Genomic DNA, 18,292 nt, shown 5'->3' on the forward strand with positions numbered 1-18,292 from the left:
TTGGTGTAGGCAGAAAATGAAACTGGAGAATTAGAAACAAGCCAATTACGATATGCAACATTCTTCTCTTGAACAGCCTTATCACATTTATTGGAAAACCAAGGTTTAGATAAAGGACGAGATTTTAAAGTGGAGTGTGCATCTCTTTGTGAAATTTCTTTCTTTGAGTGAGGATGCTTTAGCTACATCAAAACTCACATTAGGCTTAAGGTGGTACTATTATCCATGAATGTGTGACTTAAGTTACTACCCATTTTATCATTTGTTTAAAATAATTCTAGTAACTTAAGTTGATTTAAGTCAGTCAGTCAATTCAAGTTAATTAAGTTAACAATATTTACTTACTTGACTTAAGTCAAGTAGAGTAAATGTTGCAAATTAATCTGCTATTTGTTTAAAACTCTAGTGCTGTGATGACAACTGTTTTAAGACTAATGGTCTCATCAGACAGCAGGTGGCCTTGATTAGCAAACATATAAGAATCTGTGAATAATATCATCTATGACAGGCTAATGGTTTATTTACTTGTTTGACATCTGAGTTTGGATCTTATTGAAGATTTGAGGAATTCTTAAATGCCTTTATGTATTAGTTAGCTGATCTGAGGTGGAAAGAATATGATTCTTCTCCCCCACCTCCCAATTGTTATTCCAGGTCTTAAAGCCTGTAGAATGTGTGGATAAGAACATGCACACACACACGCAAACACACACTCTTATATACAGAAGTATTACCAGGGTTTTTCCCCTGCTGGAATGGCATTCTGGAAGTTAAAAAGAAATAAAAATAAAAAATCATATATTATTATTAGAATTAGTAGAGGCATGTGATGTAAGAAAGCTAGCTTATACAGCATTAGCAAAGAAAAAAAAAAAACCTTCCCATTCACTCCAAATGTTTGTCTTGTTCTGCCTTAAATTTATTTAAGCTGCCAACTTCCACAACGACAGATGTTTGACCGCTGGCTAAAGGCAAATTTCTGCATATCTATTCTACAACTGTCTTTCCTCAATTTGAATTTTAAGTCCCCTCAGGCAAATAATCTGGGCAAGAGGAAGAATCCCATCAGCATTGAGTTTGCTCAAACCATTCAAGACCTTATACACCTCGATCAGATCACCTCGCAGGTGCCTAGTCTCCAGATGCTGCAATTTACAGAACTTAAGTCTCTTCATAAGACCAACCATTTCTTTCCCTCACCAATTTCATTGCCCTTCTCTGTACTCGTTCTAGCAATTCTACATCCTTCCTCAAATGAGGCTTCCAGACCTCTATGCAGTACTCAAGGTGTGGCCTGACCATTGCCTTATACAAGGGGATAATCTCCTCTTTATCCCTGCTCACAAAATTCCTGTTATCATTAACAAGACTCCATGACCTACTCTGGTAGCCTGTCTGCACTGCTCAGAAAACTTCATATCTGACTGCACAATTACCCCGGTGCTGTGGTCACAGAGGTGAACAGTCGCATTTGCACGATGTTCCACTTGATGTAGACGGCGAACGGTGATTGTAGGACGACTCAGCTGGATTGTGTATTTTCCTCAAGCACTTAATATGGATCCCCTGATTCTTAAGGTAACCACAGATGAAGAGAAGTAATTTGTTACTTCTCTTCGACTTGAGGTAAGAGTTTTCTTCTTATTAGTTCATATAGACTTTTGTTTTTTTGAGCATGGTGCAATTGCTATAGCACTAGCAGTAGCGATCTTACTCTCACTCTTAGGAATCATAAGAGACAAGAAAAAGGAATGCTGGAGGCACTTGTTGGCAACTACTGGAAACAATAACCATTGGGGAGTTGTTTACAGAATAGTGACCAACAAGCTGCCAAGAGGAGACTTGCCTATGCCTCAAGGGCCCAAAATTCTTCACTATATTAGACAGAAAACAAGTTATATCAAGTTATAAACAAGTTATATCTTTAATGATATAACAACTTATATCAAGTTATAAACAAGTTATATCTTTAATGATATAACAACTTATATCAAGTTATAAACAAGTTATATCTTTAATGATATAACAACTTATATCAAGTTATAAACAAGTTATATCTTTAATGATATAACAATGATATAATAAGGTTCAGGTGGTAGATGACTTTCATCAACCGGTGAAATACCACCACTTTGCTTATTGGAAGCTTGAAGTGGTGAAACCCATGTTTAGTCTCTAGAGCAAAGTTTCCGACATCCCCCTCTCCCCATACTTCTCCTTCAACCCATGCACGGTACTAAGTACTATAGATTTTGATACCTTTCGTGTTTGGGGTTTTCATAAAAAAAACAAAAAAAAAAACAAAAAACAAGTTATATCTTAAATCTATTACTTGATTAGATCTAGTAATAGATATAAGATATTTTTAGTTTTTAAAATAGTTTCCTTTGCTCAAGGCGATTTTCCAGTAAAGTTTCCCAGTAAAGGCGACTACTGTGGTCTCGGAGATTTTTTAGGTTCTGTACAGTGGGACCACCTGATGATGTTACCAACAGCAAATTCTGAATTATGAAAAATCCTTGGCAAAGGATGCAAAGAAAAACAGCAAAGACTTCTTTACTTATATAAACTCTAAAAGGAAGGGGATGAATCAGATTGGTCCACTTAATATCAGTGGTTATAGATGATCATTCTCAGATAGCTGCCAAACTAAATGAGTATTTTGCATCTACATTCACACATGAGGAGTTATTCAAGTAGGAGTGGGCCAGATGTTAATCAAACTCTAACAGGGAGTTAAATGATTTTGCAATAACTGAGAGCAAAGTGGAGGAGAAATTGTTGAAGTTAAACATAAAAAAAAAGCACTTGGGGTGGATGGGATCTATCCAGTTATATTAAAGGAGGTGGCAAAGTAAGAAAACCCTTAGCCATAATTATGAGAGCATCCTTGAACTTGGGGGAAGCCCCCATGGACTGGAGATGTGCAAATGTATCTCCAATTCACAAAGAGGGATCAAAGGGTGACATGAATCATTACAGACCTGTTAGTTTGACTTCTGTTCCTGGGAAAATAATGAAGTCACTGGTTAAAGAAGCACTGCAGGATCATCTAGACAAGACAGCAGTAATAATTCAGACACAGCTGGATTTGTCAAGGGGAAATCTTGTCTGACCAATTTGATTGGATATCATAGTATCCAATCTGGATTCTAAACAAGCTTTTTGATTCTAACAAGGAACTGGATTCAAAAAATAATTTTGATATCATATACTTGGATTTCAGGAAAGTTTTTGATGCTGTTGCACATGGAAGACTACTGTACAAATTGGAGCAGTATGGCATTAAGGGCAAGTTGCTACAATGGGCAAATACGGAGGATGTGGAATGGTCAGGAAATGACCACCGCATATCCCCGGAACAATATGGCCTTAGTTGCTAATGCTCTTAAAAACCAAATAACAACAACAGCTACAATGGGTAAAAGGATGATTGAGTGGGAGAATCCAGAAATTGGTGATCAGTGGGTACTGCTGTATGTGGACTAATGTTATTAGTGGTGTCCCTCAGGGTTCGGTGTTGGGCCCATTGTTGTTTTGTATATTTATCAATGATATTGATGAAGGTATATCAAGCTTAATGTCAAAGCTTGCAGATGATACAAATGTTGGCTGGGTTGTTAATAACAGTAATGATAGTATACTGCTGCAACAGGATCTGGAAAAGTTGGGTAGATGGGCTGAGAAGTGTCAACTGAAGTTTAACATGGACAAATGCAAAGTACTGCATATTGGTAGCAGTAACCCCAGAGAATGTATATTCTCTGAGTGTAACACCAACTATATGGTGTTACACTCAGGGTAGTGAAGAATGAAAGAGACCTGGGTGTAATTGTGCAGTCAGATATGAAGTTTTCTGAGCAGTACAGACAGGCTGCCAGAGTAGGTCATGGGGTCTTGTCAATGATAAACAGGAATTTTGCAAGTAGGGATAAGGAGGTGATTATCCCCTTGTACAGTATAAGGCAATGGTCAGGCCACACCTTGAGCTGCATACAGGTCTGAAGCCTCATTTTAGGAAGGATGTAGAGTTGCTAGAATGAGTACAGAGAAGGGCAACAAGACTGGTGAAGGGAACAAAGGGGTGCTCTTATGAAGAAAGGCTTAAGTTCTGCAAATTGCAGCTTCTGGAGACTAGGCACCTGCAAGGCGATCTGATTGTAACTATTGTGACTCTGTTTCCCTTCAGTTTTCAAAATTACAGGGTCTGATTTCTTTGACACCTGCTGTCTTTCCTTACTGATATTTTTTATGAACTTATATGCCTCAGTAATAGTGATAATATAAAATTTTCTTCAGTGTTTTGGAGTTTTGTTTCTTCTTCAGTGAAATCTTTTACTTAACTCCTTTGTTTCAAAAATCATTATTGCATTTACTGTATACTAAAATAGCCCATTTCTTTCTTTCTTTCTTTTTTTTTTTTTAATAATTTTGCCCTCATCATTTTTGATTATCTTGGTCACGATTTTTCCCCTTTTGAGATTTTTAACTAAATACCAAAATACTTCACTCACTTTCCTGATCATGTTTTCCATGTCTTTCCCAAAATCTTCCTAAGGTTGTTTACCCTTTCATATATCTTAGTTCTCTTGTATTAATTATACTATGTTCAAAAGTATTTATTTATTTGATTGTTTAATTGATTACTATTATTATTTTAATATTTGAATAGTGAGCTAAGTCATAATGAAGTTTCTTGGACTATAGAAGATTCTACAGAGCCATTTTCTGGATTAGGGAAATTGAAACACCTTGGATTAGCTCATAATTACATCAAAACCATTACCAATCAAGTTTTCAGTGGCCTTCAGCGATTAGAAATTTTGAATTTAGCTTCAAATCCAATTACATCCATAGAGAGTAATGCTTTTGATGAACTTCATGAATTGAGTGATTTGTAAGTATGAGAACTTCATTTAGTTATCGAAAATAAAATAGTGTTTTGGTGAAGGTAAAGGAAGCCTGCACGAGAATGACGAGAAATGTCGGATTACTTACGCGGAAAATCGGTTTCCTAATACAGCACTCTAGCGTTGCTCATTCGTTAAACAGATGGTAGGTGTTAACGATCTGGAGCCAAGTCGAGAATGATATATTGATTGACAAATGATGTGCTGATTGGTACACGAACACAACACACGATAACATTGGTTTAGTATCACTTTAGCAGCACTAATGGTAACTTGTCCTAATTGCACATGCCCTAACCTTTTTTCACCATTACAGTATTTCGTAATGGTGAAAAAAGATCAGGTTACCTCGACTTGAATCCCATGGGAGCTTGAACCCCTCCCGAAGTGGAGGGGTAACCGAACCTTTTTTCTTTAGAATCAGTCAAATTTAGAAATACATTCATAAAAAAATAAATATTTATATGACTGTATTTTTATTTTCTTGTTCAATAATATGCCCTAACGGTGAAAAAAGGTCAGGTTACCTCCACTTGAATCCCATGGGAGATTGAACCTCTCCCGAAATGGAGGGGGTAACCTAACCTTTTTTTTTTTTAGAATCAGTCAAATTTAGAAATACATTCATAAAAAAATAAATATTTATATGACTGTATTTTTATTTTCTTGTTCAATAATATGCCCTAACGGTGAAAAAAGGTCAGGTTACCTCCACTTGAATCCCACGGGAGATTGAACCTCTCCCGAAATGGAGGGGGTAACCTAACCTTTTTTTTTTTTAGAATCATGGGTGGACTAGCAATAAATTGTTTATTAACAAAATATTAATTTTTTATTACTGTACTTTTATTTTTAAAGACACTCGTGCAGATACACACGTATCATAACGTCAATCAGCACCTTAAAAGATTCATCGCTACTATTACCTGTTCACTGTTCATTACAAAACTATTATGCACCGTTCTTTACTGGTAAATACACATCATAATGCCAACCAATGACTACATAGTAGCTTGTCGTCTGTCACGCCCACCACCAATCATTTCATTGTTTGCCACGTCTACCTGTCAATCAATATATCCTTCTTGATTTCTGCTCCAGACCGATAATACCTACCATCTGTTTACCGAGCGAGCAGCGCTAGAGTCCAGTGTCGGGAAACTAATTTTCTGCGTAAGTTATCCGACGTTTCTCATCGTTCTCATGCAGGCTTTCTTTACCTTAGCTAGCATTTTATTTGCACTAATGTTTAAGCTTCATTCAGATTGCAGCTGAAATTAATAATGTTTTTTATATATAGTCTCATTTTTATCTTAATCTTTGAAAATGAAAAAAGTTTTAGAAACAAAGTGTTATTCTATATTCTGTTATTATTCTACTATTAGTAATGTGCATTATGAAATAAGAGTATCCATAGTCAGAAAAATGATAAAAAGTAAATTGGAATTCAGTCAGAATTATAAATTGGAAATCAAAATAAATTTATAAAAAGTAAAAGTTATAAAATAATGTCAGTTGCTGTTTATTATAATTTTTCTGTTATTGATACCATTTGTTTTATGAAAAAAACATAACCTTTTTGAATGATTTTTCAATTTAGCCTGTAATTCAACTGGTGCCTGTTTAATTGGATACTGCTTTGAGATCCTTTAATCCTTTTTCTAATCAGTAATTTTTGATGACAAATTGACAGTTCCATTTGGCTTCATTTTTTAATGCTAAAATAAGTTCATTCTGCTAATATGTTAACAGTTAAATGTCGTTCACTAGCATCCATCCTGTCCCTCCATTATAACTGGGAGTTTTTCGTCAGAAAAACAGGCAAATTGGCCAAAGACCACATGCAATTTACAGACATAATACCTATACTGATATATGTAAGACATTACGGGTGGACCTAATGTAATAATTTGAATTTGTACCTCCATTGTATGGCTTTCACAAAGTTTGCAACAGCAGCCTTCAAGCAAAGGATGTCACTCCTGCCAAGGTCATAAACGTGAACAGGACCCTGAAAGAAAACTAGTGCCAAGACACAGTAATGCAAGAACAGAGTAGGATACCAGCACAGGAAGAAAAGGAAAAAGACAAGACACATGCACTAACAAGGAGGAAATGAAATCACTGAATGCAAAACTTGCATCAACACATAAATAACAACAAGAAAATGAAATAGAGATTTAATACAAAGGCTTAAACACATGGAGGAAGAAAATAAGAAACAAGCCAGACATAAAATACAGTCCTGTGATAAGTCCTCCAAGGCTGCAGCTACAAAAGATGTCAAGCCCCTGACAAAAAAAAAAGATAACAGACAGACAAAGAAATCACTATCTTAGCACAAAAAGGCACCACAATTTCTGAATTAAGAAAATTAAGTTTAGACAGAAAGAAAGAAACTAAACTTCAAGAAAGGTACAGCACTGGCAAAACCAAAGAAGACAAAAGAAGAAACAGTGAACCCAGGAAATGAATAGGATGCAAGAATAATGACAAAACCAAAAGAAGTATATGGGAAAAATAACAAGGGGAACTGCATCCCCACTCTGACTTATTGTGGCAATAACACTTTTCTCAGCACTTCCATCACATGTGGTAAGACCACAGTAATGTCTACCAACCAAGGCTACCATAAACCCACTGAAAGGGAAAGAATACATGACTTCAACCAAGAAGAGACATTAGAATGAATCTACCACAACTACTGACTGTTATTACTGAGAAGGCCCATTATTCCTGTTGTGGTCCTTGTCAGTAATAATAATCAGTAGTTACAAAACTAAGGTGAGATGTACTAAATAAAGAATGTTATTGAAGTGGAACACCACTCTCTGTTGCTGGCCCTGGTACATGGACCAGTGTGGGATTACATGCTAACCCCAAGGGACCTCCACCCATGGGGCAGGAAGTCTACTGACCTGGCATCCCTTGCCAGGTTGGTGGGATGCACCATGCTGTCCCACTGTCTACTTACCTCACACCTACTACCTTCTTTTCGATGGGAAAGCCTTCCTTGAGTTCCCATCTGTCTATTCCCTTTCTCCCAACCCAACTCTACACTAAATCCTACTCTTTTTTTTTCTGAGTTAATTTTGAGGTAAGGATTCTCTCAGTGACAGTGTGGCACTGGGAGCATCCTAGTATGTATACAGTAGTTGTCCCACCTCCTCGCAGCAACTACAGGCCCTGGGGCGGGGTGTTGCCAGCGTGATTAATCCCACCAGTGGCTAAGAGGCCAATCCACAACACAACAGGACATGATACCACACTGCACAAACTAACACTGATACTACACATGACTGGCTTTGTCTTAAGGTTGTAGCACAGAAGATAGTGTCTATGGGGGAATCCAGGGGCCTACAATTTACACATATACATACACATCCTTTTATATAAACGTTAAGTTGTGCAAAACATTATGCAATTTAATTTTTTTTTATAAACCACCTTTTGCAAGTCTTGCTTAATAATAGATATTTTAGATAATTTAAAAAGAGAATATTTAGAACACTTCGTTTTTTGTTGAAAATTTGGGAGAATACTTTTTTTTTTTTTTTAAGAAAAGTAATATGTGACCTAGCTGTAAGATATTTTAATGCTGTTGTATTAAATTACCTCATGTGTACAGATTTATGAAGTCTGTTCACCATATTTACCAGCATAATAGAAGCAGTGATAGGTGTGTAGTTTAAAATTGCCAATAAACAAGAAAGCTGTTTTTTTTTTTTTTTTTTTTTTTTGGTGAGACTTCAAACTTTCTTTAAAGTTCAATTCAAATCGAGTCAGAATTGAGCTGTTATACTTAAATATTCTAAAAACCTTTCCCCCCCCCATTTATGAAGTTTACTTCTTCCAAAATGCTTAACTAAAAGGACAAGATTAATTAAAAGACAGATATAAACTGTACACATTCCAAGTTCACAGTTTAAAAAAAAAAAAAAAAAAAAAGAGAGAGAGAGAGAGAGAGAGAGAGAGAGAGAGAGAGAGAAACTAACTCAGCAAAGAAAGTGTAAAAGTCTATTTACAGTAAATCTCATGGTGAACTATATATTTGAGTTAAATCTTTAAGTTTAGGCATACCATATTTATCAGAAGAATAGTCAAATATTTATTTAGTTATAGTTGATATTTAAAACAAAGTGGACATAAAATGCAGGTACAGGATGCTTTTATTGTTGATAGAGCATTGTGATAGGGTGATATTTAATATAAAGAAAACTCTGAACACATTTTAGGTATATTGCAAATTGCCTTGTATTTGGAGAAAAAAAAAATCTCAACTAAGTTTTTCCAATCTCGTGTTTTATGTAAGCGCAAATCTTATGATATACCATATTTTGTGGCTTTTGCATTTTCTTTGCTTAGTTGCATTCATTAGCTGAGGATGTAGGGCTCTAAAAATTTGTCCAGTTTCTAGTGCTTTTTTTTTTGTTTGTAAATTTTATGAGCCATTGGTTGTATGCACAATTCTATATTGGGAATTTTTTAAATGTTATGCAAGTTTTTTAACTAATGTTTTTCCATTGGATTAAGTTTTTGGAGGAGGTATGCTTTGTAAATAAAACAACAACAAAAATAAATAAATAAAAAAAAAGGTTTTACCATATTTAATAGTATTGAATTTAAATTATATTTCACCAGAAAAAAGATACAGTAAAAGTCCAGTAATCCAACATCTGGTTGGACCTTTAATTTTGAAGTAAACATTGTAACATACAAACACATGCATGTTTAAGAAAATATTTCAGGGAAGATAATGCCAAAATGGATGAATGTTGAGCTGGCAGGTCAAATAGAGCAGAAAAAGATAGCATGGGATATTTACAGAGCAGTGAAAGAATTGAAGCCTACAACAGCTACAATTTTATTTGTAATAGTACTACAGATAAGGTCAGAGAGGTCAAGGTTGCATGTGAAAAAGCACTGGCTAAGCGAGCAAAAGGGGGACAAGGAATTTTTCATATAAGTGAGTACAAGGAAGAAAAAAGTAATCAGATCAGATCCTTGTGTGCTGGATGTGGGAAAGTCTTAGACAACCCAGCTGATGGTTGCAGATGAATTGAACAATTGAATTGAATGTTGCAGATGAATACTTTGCGTCTGGAGTTGATGGCATATACCCAGCTAAGAATCTCTGGGTACGACCAGGCTGCCATGCACGGAAACTGAACTTGGCCTGCTACAACGTAAGACTGCTCATCGGTGAAGACAGGATATTAGAGCTGGAAAAGGAATTAGAAAATGTGAATTGGAATATCATTGGTTTGGCTGAAACAAGAAGAAGAAATTAATCACTTATAAGTTTATCAAGTGGAAATCTGCTGTACACCAATGGAAACAGTGAAATGAGCGAAGGTGGAGTTGACTTTCTGGTGAATAAAGATATAAAAAACAACATTTTAGAATTCAAAAGTACATCACCAAGGGTGTCAGTACTGGCGCCTCCTTAGCCAGGTGGGCAAGAGCAGCAGTGCGTAGCACACGCTTCTTGATCAGACCGGGGTTCGAGCCCGTGACCACCAAATACGGAGGATGCGGAAAGGTCAGGGAATGACCACCGCATATCCCCGGAGCAATATGGCCTTAGTTGCTAATGCTCCTAAAAACCAAATAACAAAGGTGTCAGTACTACTACTCAGGATTTCTAAGAGGTACAAGCTAAAGGTTATGATTTATGCACCAACATTGAGCCATGATGATGAAGAGGTTGAAGAAATGTACGCCAAAATTGAGTCTTCTAAATGAGCAGAAAACCCACTACACTATCATTATGGGGGACTTCGATGCTAAGGTTCGAAAGAGACAAAACAGCACAGAAAGGGGAACTATAGGAAATTTTGGAATTGGTGAAAGAAATGAAAGGTGAAACACTTGTGGAATTTGCTGAATCTTGAGAAATTTCAGTAATGAACACTTTTTTCAAGAAAAGGGTGAACAGAAAGTGGACATGGATGAGCCCAAATGGATTAACAACTAATGAAATCGACTTCATCCTCACTAACAGAAGATATATATCGTGAATGATGTTACCATCCTGAACAAGGTAAATGTTGGAAGTGATCACAGAATGGTAAGATGCACACTTGATATAGATATAAGAAAAGAAAGGAAAAAACTGACTCGAGTAAATAATACGAAGGTCTTTGAGATAATATAAGAGAAGAAAAAGCAGTATGTACTGGAACTTAAGAACAAGAGTGAGCTTCTGCAGACGGCTCAGGACCAAGATATCCACGAGGAATATTACAACTTTCTGAAAGTGATAAAGCCCAAGAAACTTATAGGGAAAAAGAAATCCAAAGAAGAAAAAATTAGTCAAGAAACACTTGTCATGATGAACCGAAGACAACAAATGAAGAGCAAGATAAACACTGACAAGGAGAAAATTGAGTATATTGATTTATGCAAAGCCATTAGAAAGAGACTCAGAGAGGACATAAGAAGATTTAACACAAGGAAAGTAGGACAAGCATTAAGGGAAAACAAAGGACTTAAATCAGCAGCCATGAGCAGTAATACAGAAAGACAAATGATACTGAAACAGAAGAATAGCAATGGTGTACTTATAAATAACAGAGAAGGAATAATTCAAATAGCAGAAGACTACTATAGAGAATTATACAAGGAGCGAGGGAATGATGCCAGCAGTGGGGAAGATGGATTGCAAATTAGTAACACATACAACATACCTGATATCCTTCCTGATGGGGTAGAACATGCGTTGATGAAAATGAAGAATCAGAAAGCCGGCGGGGGGAGGTGAAGTTACTGTAGAGTTGTTAAAATTGGGATGAAGAGACATGGCACAAAAACTGGCAAGACTCTTCACAAAATGCATTAGAAAAGGTGTGATGCCTAAGGAGTGGAATAATGCAATCATTGTTTTGCTGCATAGGAAAGGAGATAAATCAGAAATTGGAAATTATAGACCAGTGGTCGTCAACCTGGTCACTTCTGCCCACTAGTGGGCGATTCAAGCTTTCATGGTGGGCGGTGGGGGTTTTTGTCCGTTGTTACAAATTTTGTTCTTCCTGCATATATTGAATACATTGCTAACAACTTTGAGTTTGACTTTTTAAAATATGCTTTTGCAATTTACTTTTCAATTTCATCTCTAAATTTTGAATATAGATAATAATTCACCGGACACTTGTCGAAGTATACTCGTGGACGAGGGAGCAACGAATGAGCTCCGTAGCCAAAGGCACAAGTTTAGCGTGCATAATGAGAGCGGGGCTTACCACCGGCCATCAATCAGTCTTCGAGCTGTACCTCTTTCATGGTGCAGGGCAGTACTTGGTTAGATTTGTGAGAATAAGCATGCGCCCACTGCTTGGAAAGAGTTGATAAATTGTGAACCCATGTCTCAAAAAAAGAAATACGCTCGTGGCTATTTACCAGAGTATCTGAAGATGGATTTCATTGAATCTGTTACAAATAAACAGCTTCCAATGTGTTTACTCTGCCACAAGCCTTCATTGCTTCATCTATCCAATGAAGCCAAGTCGATTGCGAGAACATCTTGCTACAAAGCATTCAAAAGATAAAGATAAGCCCCTTGAATATTTTCAAGAAATGTATAAAATATTTCAAAATCGTTCAACAATAACTGCATCATTTAAGTCTAAGAAACAACATGCAAAGAACGAAGATGGATTAACTGCAGCTTATCATATATCAAAATTAATTGCAAAAAGTGGTAAAAGCCATAATATTGGAGAAACTTTGATAATACCCTCTATCAAAGAATTTATCTCAACAGTAATGCATCAGGATATACCTGAAGTTTTAAAAACATTGCCCCTTAGTGATAGCACAGCAAAGCGACACATTGATGAAATGGCAGTTAATGTTGAAAATAAACTTATAGGTATTCTCCAAAACTCTTCATTTTCCATACATTTGGACGAGTCTACCATTACAGATAATAATGCTCTATTGATGACATACGTATGGTACCTTAATGAAAACAATACATTGCAAGAAGAAATGCTATTCACTGTAAATCTTATTACAGATATAAAAGGATTATCAATATTTAATGGTGTGAAATTATACTTTGCAAAAAATGATATACCCTTGAACAATATTGTTGCATGTGCTACTGATGGAGAACCATCAATGGTAGGTCGCTATTGTGGATTTGTTGCTTATTATTATTATTATTATTATTATTAGCCATATGGTGCAAGGAAGCCCGGGGTTATGCTGCACCAGCCAAAAAAAAAAAAATTTCCGTGTTACCATGAGAGAGAGAGAGAGAGAGAGAGAGAGAGAGAGAGAGAGAGAGAGAGAGAGAGAAGAGAAGTATAAGGGAATCACCAAGAAAGAGGAGAAGAATGATGATATCCAGCCCAGGACCCTGGGTGTGCCAAGCCCATACTCACCAGATGTGAGCCCCTGGGATTAAATTTGAAGGAAGAAGTGCCAAATGTTTTGTGTATTCATTGTGTGGTGCACAGACAACATCTTGTAGGAAAACATTTAAGTACAACTCCCCATTCATCATTAAGTATAATAATTAGAGCTTTAAATAAGATCAAATCTAATGCCAAAGATGATAGAACGTTTTGACAGCTGTGCCAGGACAATTTATTAGGTTACTTTTACACACAGAAGTTCGACATTTTGTAGCATTATATGATAGTGTCATACAGTTTTTTGAAAGTAATAATGAGGCTGGTCTCTCAACAATTAAAAACAGTAAAGAATGATGCCTTTTATTTGGCAGACATTTTCAAGAGATTTAATGAAATTAATTTGTAGCTTCAAGGAGCCAATATAACTCTTATCAGTTGCAAAAATATTGTGTCATTATTTATCGAAAAACTTGATCTTCTCTGTCATAATCTTTAGAAGAGAGAATTTCATCAGTTTCCCGATGTCATCTATAAAAGATGATGTAACTCCAGAGTAGATTGAAAGGTTCAGTAGCCACCTCAACGAACTTAAATCGGATATGGAAAAACGATTTAAAGATATTTTGAACTTGAAGGTGTATGACTGGATGATAAATCCTTTTACTGCAAATTTTGCTGAGGTTGATATAACTTGCCAAGAATAACTATTAGAACTAAAATATGACGAAGAGAGCAAATATAATTTCGATAGTGGTGGATACAAAAACTCTGGTAAAATAAAAAAAATACCTGCGTTATATCCAAATATGTGGAAAATGATATTTAATTTATTGATACCTTTCCCTACCTCATATCTTGTAGAATCAGGCTTTAGTGCTGTTAATCATATTATCACCAAACAGAGAAACCATCTGAATATCACCGAAAGAGGAGAACTTCGTTTGTTCCTTACGAAAATCAAAACCAGATATCAAATATTTAGTCTCGCAGCATCAACCTCAAGGATCTCATTAATCATTAATTAAAGGTAATTTCAATAATTGTTATTATTTTCACATTTAACTTTCTTTTTCTTCAATTTAGGCAGCTCCTGCACTAGTAGGCACTATATCGATGGAGATGCAGAAATTCATTAAATTTAAATTATCTATGTATGAACATACATAAAGTATAAATAAAAAGATAAATTTAAGTACATATTTTTTACAAACCCTCCCCTCTAAAAATTACTTCGCCCTTGTGCTAAATTGAGTTACTGCGGCACCGGTGGCGGTAAGGAAATTTTACCCTCAACAAAGATACAAAAGTGGGCAGTAGGTATTAAAAGATTGATGACCCCTGTTATAGACCAATTAGCTTGTTATTCCACATCTACAAGTTGTTCACAAGGGTCATTACTAACAGATTAAAAAGAATACTTGATGAGAATCAACCGAAAGAGCAAGCTGGCTTTAGGACAGGATTCTCAACTATGGATCACCTTCACAGCTGATGTCACAGCTAATGGAGAAAGCAGATGAATATAAAACACCATTATTCCTGGCATTTGTGGATTATGAAAAGGCATTTGGCTCCATACAGTAAGGCAATGTTTCAGGCACTGGAAAGACAAGGCATAGATACGCCATATATTATGATTTTGAAGAAAATATATGAGAATGCTATCTCCTTTATTAGACTAGACAAAGACAGTAGCAAATTTAAAATTGAGAAAGGAGTTTGACAAGGAGACACAATATCTCCAAAGTTGTTTACTGCTGCCCTTGAGGAAGCTTTCATAAGATTAGACTGGTCGCAGAAAGGAGTCAGTGTGAATGGAGAGTACCTAAACCATTTACGATTTGCAGATGACATTGTGGTCATAAGCCACGAACAACAACAAGCCACGATCCCAAAGAATTAGAGGAAAACCTTAATCAGTTATGCAAAGTTAGTAAGTGTTTTGGACTAAAGATGAATATGGCTAAAACAAAAGTAATGATGAACAAGTATGCCATAGAAAGGGATATAATGATTGAAGGAGTAGTAATTGAAAAGGTGGAGTCATATACTTATTTGGGACAAGTCATCAGCTGTAATAATGATAAATGGCTGGAAGTCAAGAGAAGAATAAATTTTGGGTGGATAACATTCAGGAAACATAGTCGCATACTGAGGAGCAATATCCCTATTTGTCTGAAATATAAAATAATGAACCAATGTATACTACCCACCATGACTTATGGAATGGAAGAGAAGCTGAGAACGACACAACAAAGAATGGAACAAATTATATTGGGATTCAGACTGTTAGATAAGAGAAACACATGGATTAGGCAACAAACTCAAGTAAAGGACATTCTTATCAAAACTAAAGAAAGAACTAAAATTGTCTTGGGCAGGACACATAGCTTGAAGACATGATGACAGATGGACTAAGAGAATAATAGAATGGTACCCAAGAGGAAAACCTGGAAGACGACGGAGACGGACAGATGAAATTCATGAGTTTGTGGGTAGTAAATGATGGCCATTGCACAAAACAGAAGGAACTGGAAAGTTGCTGGAGCGGCCTTCATCCTGCAGTGGATTGAAAATGGCTGATGATGATGACCCAGTAATTTTGATGGAGGCCAGCAGGGAGTGTATTGAACCATTGAAGTTAATTATGAGGGCATCTTTGGACTTGGGAGAGATTCCTTTGGATTGGAGAAGTTCCAGCATAAACATATCACCAGTACGTAAAGGTGGTTCTAAGAGTGAAGTTGGTAACTACAGACCGATTAGTCTGATTTTAGTGGTAGGGAATATTTTAGAGGCAATGATTACGAATGCAGTCCAGAGACATTTAGATAGAAATGGCATTTTGAAGGCCACACAATGTGGTTTTGTTAAGGGAAAATCATGTTTAACTAACTTATTGGGCTATTTTGACACAGTTACTCATGAGCTAGATGTAGGGAACAGTTTTGACATAGTTTATTTTGGTTTTTGGAAAGGTATTTGACTCAGTTCCTCAGGAGATCTTACTGTATAAGCTTGAGCATGTTGGGATTACTGGAAAATTCTAAGATGGATTGTTAGATGGCTGCAGGGCAAAAGGCAGAGGGTTGTGATTAATGGATATTCTTCAGTGTAACATCAGGAGTGAGGTCCCTCAAGGATCAGTTCTTGTACCACTGTTGTTTCTGATTTTTATAAACAACGTTGACGATGGGATATTAGGCTCGATGTCAAAATTTGCAGATGATGCAAAGATTGGTAGAGTAGTGAATGATCAGTATCATGCAGCATTCTTGCAGCCTGTTAAAGTCATCCATCAGGATGACTGATTGACCAAATGCAAGAATGGTCAGAAAAGTGGCAGCTATGTTTTAATGCAGCAAAGTGCAAGGTCCACTTGGAGAATAGCAACCCCAAAATAAATTAACCTCAACAATCCCAATTATACACTTGGTAGGGTTGAATTAAAAACAGTAGTGGAAGAAAGGATCTGGGAGTTATAATTCAGGCAGATATGAAGTGTTCTGAGCAGTGTAAACAGGCAGCCAGGAAAGCCCATGGATTCCTGTTGATGATTTATTGAACATTATCCTGTAGGGCAGGGGTGTCTGGGAACTTTTTTCGGCATTACCATGAAGTCTATTTGTCTTAAAAGATATTACCCCCAGACTTTTTTTAATATGATGCTGCTTACAACCAAGTACCATCTATTACATATTTTATAATACTTCTTCTGAATTTAAGAGAAGTATTATAAAATACTTCTCCTAAATTCAGGAGAAGTATTATAAAATAAGAAGTATTATTTGAAACTACCGACAAATAAAGTTGTCTGGCCTAATTAATAGCAAGGTTAAATATAATTAATACATGTTAGTTTGCCAAAGAGTGTTGTTATATACACATTAGACATCTGGTAAAAAAAAAAAAGTTAATTTTACTTTATTAATTAATTTATTTATAAATGTATGCACAGGGCCTTACAGCTATGCCAATGCACTCTGCACATTAAACAAAAATAAAGAATAATAATAAAATATAAAATTATAACTATATACAAAGCCACACATTTTGTAACAAAAATGACATAAATATAAAATTAATAAAAAGGATTAAATAATTAAATCATTTAATGAAAAACATCCTCACTTCAGGATTTGGAAAAGTTTCTGTTTCAATTTCGATAAAACGACATTGATATCAGGACTTTTTGATGTCAGAGCAATTTGGATGCAGTCTTTGGGGTCCAACTGATTTCTGTATTTTGTTCTTAAATTAGGGTAGTAAGGGTAGAAAATCCTTGTTCACAGAGGTAGGTTGTTGCAAAAGGCAGCAGTATTTTTGTCGCTGCTTCATGTGCAATTTTAAAAACTGGCAGTTTCTGACATCCAAAAAGATGAGAGATCTGTCTTGTTCTGAAATTCCATGTGTACTTCACTGTTGGAGTGAAGTTCCAGAAGTGCCTCTGTAATCCTTCGGGCTTCTCAGGTATATTTGCAAGTTCACAGTTGAAGGGGTTTATAACCCAATTGACAGTATGACAATCAAGCTCTGGAAAGTACTCTGAGAACTGCTTTTTGAGTTTGGTCAAATGCCTTGTAACTGACTCCTTGATGTCTTCACAACTGAGATCTTCACAACCTTCCAAAAACTCTGCTAGCTTTGGAAAAGCAGCTATTTTATTTTGTTCCACTTTCTGGTTCTAGTATACAAAAGCTTTGATCCAAATGCTGAAATCTTTTCTCTTGCAAAAATGATATTGATGTTTTTTCCTTGCAATTCCTTGTTCAAGGAATTCACATGACCAAAGATGTCAGCTAAATATGCGAGATGTTCAAGCCAAGTGGAGGTTCTCAACTTATCTGCAAGGGCCTGCTCTTGATCCACCAAAAAGATTTCTAGCTCAGCTCTGAGAGCCCACACTCAATTCAGAACATTTCCAGTTGAAAGCCACCTCATCTGTATGGAAAAGGAGTGTTGAATATTCATCCTCCCCATCCTCACATAAATTACGAAATATGCATGCTTAGGCATGTCCTT

General features: G+C 36.0%; 1 protein-coding gene across 1 annotated transcript in view; it reads left to right on the forward strand.

Moving 5' to 3' along the window:
* LOC150078125 (uncharacterized) overlaps positions 1–18,292 on the forward strand; it is a 281,371-nt gene that overhangs the window by 162,852 nt on the left and 100,227 nt on the right. The window contains exon 11 of the mRNA XM_090384470.1: positions 4,673–4,897. Within this exon, the coding sequence (XP_090240596.1) occupies positions 4,673–4,897 (225 nt within the window). The remainder of the gene's footprint in view (positions 1–4,672; positions 4,898–18,292) is intronic.

The sequence above is a fragment of the Mastigoproctus giganteus genome, chromosome 11, assembly GCF_048544385.1.
Source record: "Mastigoproctus giganteus isolate SK-2022 chromosome 11, ASM4854438v1, whole genome shotgun sequence".
NCBI classification, from domain to species: Eukaryota; Metazoa; Arthropoda; class Arachnida; order Uropygi; family Thelyphonidae; genus Mastigoproctus; species Mastigoproctus giganteus.